We start from the raw sequence: 5,474 nt of genomic DNA on the forward strand, positions 1-5,474 counted from the left end.
TGGTCCAGGGTTGCAAAGGCTACTTTAAATGATTTTGACAGTCTCGACGAAACTGGGAAGAGAGAAAAAAGTAAGTATAGTCATCCTAAAATCTATTAATTTATTTTAAAATTTATATTACAACTTTCAAGAACTAATGTAATATTACTATAGTTAATATTTGTATTAATGTAGATATTGAAAAAATTATAATAATATTTAATCTTATATAAGTAATGATATTAATAATAATAATAAAAAATTATAATAAATACAATATAATATATTATGACATAATATATTGCATAATAATATAATAATATATCTAATATATGTAACAAATAGGTACAATTTGAATAATGAATGTAAGCACTTATTAGTATATCGTAGATGTCATCCAACTTATTAATATTAAATATTATATAATATAAGTGAATACAACATATGTTTAACATACAGTAATACTGAGTACCACTGTTTTTTGGACATTGCAACCGGATGTGTTTACCATCGACAGCTCCAACGCAATTAGGAAATTGAGTTATATTGTAGAAACCATCCGCTATTTCCAACCAATTTTCTTGAGTGGGTGGTGCCATTTCAGTGGGTTGTAACTCATCCCAAACCACCATACACGTTTCATTAACTACTTTGGCTATGGTCAATACTCCCATCAAAAAGTCGAAATGTAAAGACGAAAAATTTGTCCCAGTAGCCAAGTATCTAAATAAAAAAAACAACATATTAAACTTGTATAAGTTGTGTCTAATGGATTTATTAAATTTGAACTCGATTAAAAATCATTGTTTGATAAAAATTTATAATATAAAATGTATAACAATTATTTTATTTATAGTGGTGTAAAAAATTAGAATAACTATTATTTAGTTTAATTATTGTAACAAAAGTAATAAGATTCTATGAGTAAAAACTAGCTTAATATTTTTAACTTTGTTAGTTAACATTACTATGTGTTTAAAAGTCAATAAGTATGCCGTATATTTATAATTTTATTTTTAGTTATTAAAAAAAAAATTATAGAGAATGATATATTTTCAGCCTGGGTCTATGATTGGGCGTAATTTTAATATTTTCCCCGGGCGTAAAATATCTTAGTTCTGCCTCTGAGTCAGTCTATAATATCTCACTAAGTTTATTTGATGATATTATTGTGAATAAAGTAATTTTATTAATTTTAGTATTAGGCATGAGTATTTACTACAGTTGGTTAAATTCATTTTTCCTAAAAAATAATAATAATGAGTTACTTTTCATCAAATCCAAGTTATGTTAATTTATAAATAATTAAATAATAAATATTATAAAATTATTATTGACAATGCATATGTATAGGCAGAGGCGGACTGGCCAGGTGGGACAGTGGGAATAGTCCTACTGGGCCGCAGGCTTTCTAAGGCTGCCGGCCTGAATCATGTATAAATTTATATACTTTATACTAAAACAAAACAAAATATAATAATAATTATCAAAATAAATCTATTTAGGCATATCTTATACAATAAATTATAATGATATTAAAATCTTTATGAATGTGGTTATCACTAGCATTGGTTTTATAATATACCTACTATATTATTAGTATATTATAAAATTAATGTCACTAGACACAAATAAACAATAATATAAATATAAGCAATATAAATTTAATTCAGCCCGGAATTGCTATTTATAGCTTTTAATAAATAATAAGGATAATTTCGTATTTTCATTGAAATACATAGGCTGGGTGGTGGTCGACTATGTACCTATGTAAATTGTGAGTGAGTTATTTGATCCAAAAATAACAATATTGTTTTTACGAACGTGCGCAATTGCCGACTGCTAATCTGTAAACAATTCTAACTATAAGCACATATTGCCCATATTCAAACTAATAATTTAGCCATAAGAGCATCATTTTTAGTACAGTGCACCCGTTCAGTTTGTCGTTTATTAATGTTTTATTACATATTGTCATATTGATACTGTGCATTTTAATTTATAAATATGAATTCTAAAAAACAAAAAGGAGGAGCTGCCAAAGAACGTGAAAAAAAAAAAATCAAATTACAAATTGCTGCCCAATCATGTCATAACTTATTATGACATGACATTTATATGTAACAATTGTTTACAATGTGTATACAAACTTGTATACAATTTAAACATGCATGTCTTGGCTTATACTCAACTATGTGCTTCATATGAGTTTTTTCTTACTTTGTCAGTCACCGAAGTCAACTGCGAAAGGACATTCAGCAAACTTAAGCTTGTTAAAACAAGACTCAGAGCCAATATAAGTCAAGATAATTTAGAAGCACTCTTAATTATGAGTGTTGAAAAACAATTACTCAATGAAATTGAAATTTCAAATATCATTGAATATTTAAAAGCTAGTTTTACAGTAATGACTAAAATGTTTTCAATATAAAATTGTCATTTCAGTTTTGTTTTATATAATTTAAGTATTTTCTTAACTATAATAAATAATAATGCATTAATTTGTATGGATTATGATTCTTCTTCTTCATTCTCTGGCATGACTACTCTCTAAGAGATTTTGCTGACATTACTAAACTTTGCCACCTATCTCTATCTATGAATTATATTATATGAAAAAAATTCTTTTGAGTCTAATTGTTGATTATCATATTTTTTAATGTTGAAACTAGACCCATAGTATCAGTATGTAACATAACACACACCAGAGTACGTATTTGACCTAATTAAATTAAATTGTACATGCTATTTATAGGTACCTTATAACAATTAATTATAGTTATTTAAGATTTTTTTTTTTTTTTGGGGGGGGGGGGGTGGGGGGTGTTTATTTTTTGGGGGGCTAATCACCCTTCAGGCCACCTCTATTTGGGCCGGTGACCGTGATTTCCCACTGGGCCGAACACCCCTCAGTACGCCTCTGTGTATAGGACATTAACTTTATATTAATCTATGTATTTTCACATTGTAGTCATTGAATTGCAAAAAAAGTGGAAAAACTTGCGAGACACATACAAAAAAAAATGTATTACAAAGTCTGGTCAGGCAGCTAATAAAAAAAAAAAATACGTATTCTCGGAAATTTTAGAGTTCTTGCGACCAACAATGGAAAATAGAAAGTAAATATAATATACTTCGATTATACATAAATAGTTAACCTTATATAATATTTATAATCATACCATTAATGCATATAAGAATTTACTAATTTATAATTAATTGTATGCAAATCAGAACAGAAGGAAATTTTAACCACGAAAGTGACGAAGAGGAGACGGAGGACGAACAAGGCAACAATTTGCAAACAGTGGAGGAGGATTTAATTGAAGGGAATTGTGTCAATGATGAAATCACTAAATTTAATTCAAATCCTGTTTTGGAAACATCAATGACATCTACAACAGTAAACAAAAATGTAAAACCTATGCCGAAACGTACGAAACCATAAAAAAAAATTAACTTTGAGGATGAGTTACTAAAGTCTCTTAGGAGTGAAAATGAAGCCACTGACCCAGATAAATCATTTCTAATGTCCCTTTTGCCTCAAATGAAATCTATCAGTGAGGATAAAAAGCCAATGCTCTACATTGAATTAATAAATGCTATACAAAGAGTAAAAAATAATGATAATACATCAATGTATCGTCAAGGATATAATCAGAGCAATTTTCCACTCGGAGGATATTCGCAGACAGTATCTGGACCAACAATGTACTCTCAACCTGCAGTAATACATTCTAGTCTTCCTACTTATAGTCATGAGTCACTGCAGCCATCTTTTTCAGATAGTTCTATTAATTTACATTAAGTAGGTAACTAAATGTATCAGAAGTTTTATAATTTAGAACATATTTCACAGGACGTGCACTTACTTTTAATAATTTTTTTTTAAATTTAATTAAGACTATTTTAATCTATTATTTATAATCTAAAACACCAGCGTATTTTTTTTTATTTCACAACTATTTCTCCTAAGTATTGTTAAACTGGAAAATATTTTTTTTATTATATGAAATTATATAATTTTTATAGCTTTTTGACACAGGTTTTTTAATATTACCTATATTAATGATTTAATAATTTGTGTTATTTTTATTATAAATATTTAGAGAACTAAGGCTGCTACATAAAATTATTTTTATTTTATAGAGAAAATATATATAAAATTAATTTTGCGATTTCATTTATGGTTTTGCTTATATAGTATACTTTGCAAGGTATAACTGTTTTACCTTAATGTCACTGACAATCTTTCTTCAGGTGGTATTGAATCTCCAAGAATTGTATTTTTTTTTTGTAATCTATGCTTTACTCGTAATAACTAAAAATTAAAGTCATAATTTTTATTAGAATACAATTATTTTTAAGACAGAAAAATTATTAAAGTTATAACAATAATGATTTTACTCACCAGTTCATCAAATGATGAAATTGACATACGGTAGTACTTTAAGAACTCGTCTGGATGGAATCTTAAAGTCATAAACGTAACTTGAAATTGGCCTCCCCGAGGCCTTTTCAAGTTTAGAGGATGAACCCAAAAACGCCTATTTTTTCGTTTTTCCTGTTTTTTTTTATGCAATATATAAGCAAGACAAACGGTCTGAGTACGACTCAAAAAAACCATTTTTAATTCGATAAAATTATTTAACTAAGCTAAAAAACTGTGAGCACGAGAATAAAAGATCATACACGAACGAGTAACCACGAGGTAATGATATTTGGCGCAATTTTGGTGCGATTAACCGCGTAAAATGTTACAGTGTGTAAGCTTTGTGTCGAAAGCGAATTTAAATCGCCGCGGATAAAAACCACGACCGCGCGCGGACAAACCGCTCAGTGTGTAACCAGCTTTAGGCTGAATTTTTGACAACATCTAATCCTACAACAAATAGTTGTGAATCATTTGTGAAGCTGAATAGTTTATTTTATATATCACATCCAAATATTTATATTTTAGATTCTGAGCAAAGCGATGAATGTATTGATTTTACAAGGATGTATGTTTTTTTTTTTAGATTCTGAGCGAAGCGATGAATGTATTGATTTTACAATGATGTGTGTTTTTTTTTATTTTTTTATTTTTGTGTCTGTCATCACCTTTTAGGACAGTAAAAGTGCTTGGATTTCCTTCAACAGTAACTTTTCTGATAGGAAAGTGAATCTAGTTGGTACTTTGGGGGGTCAAAAGTAAAAATTTCCCAGTAGTTTTCACAAGCGACGTGAAAAACAAAAGAAAAATTAAGGAAAAACGGGAATTTTTACGCAAAATCTGTTTTCGAGAAAATCGATTTTGGTTTTTGGTGTAACTCTAAAACAAATGACCATAGGTACATGAAATTTTGACTGAATTTTATATTAGCATTTTCTATACACCATAAAATTTACAAAATATTTTGACTCTTTTTGAGCTGTTTACAGCCATTGTCAGTTTTCAATTTTTTTAGTTTTTTTTTTCTATAAATATCAATAAAATTTTATCTGTTGAGTAAAAA

The 5,474-nt window shown here is 28.1% G+C and overlaps 1 protein-coding gene and 1 pseudogene across 1 annotated transcript; one reads left to right on the top strand and one right to left on the bottom strand.

Moving 5' to 3' along the window:
* Positions 1-372: 372 nt before the first annotated feature.
* Positions 373-4,688, bottom strand: LOC132945545 (uncharacterized). Its single transcript, XM_061015321.1, has 4 exons — positions 4,391-4,688; positions 4,212-4,300; positions 437-702; positions 373-380 (listed from the first exon to the last, which is right to left on the bottom strand). The coding sequence occupies exons 1-4, from the start codon at positions 4,604-4,606 to the stop codon at positions 373-375; spliced, it is 579 nt and encodes a 192-aa protein (XP_060871304.1). The 5' UTR covers positions 4,607-4,688.
* Positions 2,932-3,943, top strand: LOC132945970 (uncharacterized; annotated as a pseudogene).
* Positions 4,689-5,474: the final 786 nt, after the last annotated feature.

This window comes from Metopolophium dirhodum, chromosome 5 (assembly GCF_019925205.1).
Source record: "Metopolophium dirhodum isolate CAU chromosome 5, ASM1992520v1, whole genome shotgun sequence".
Classification (NCBI taxonomy): Eukaryota; Metazoa; Arthropoda; class Insecta; order Hemiptera; family Aphididae; genus Metopolophium; species Metopolophium dirhodum.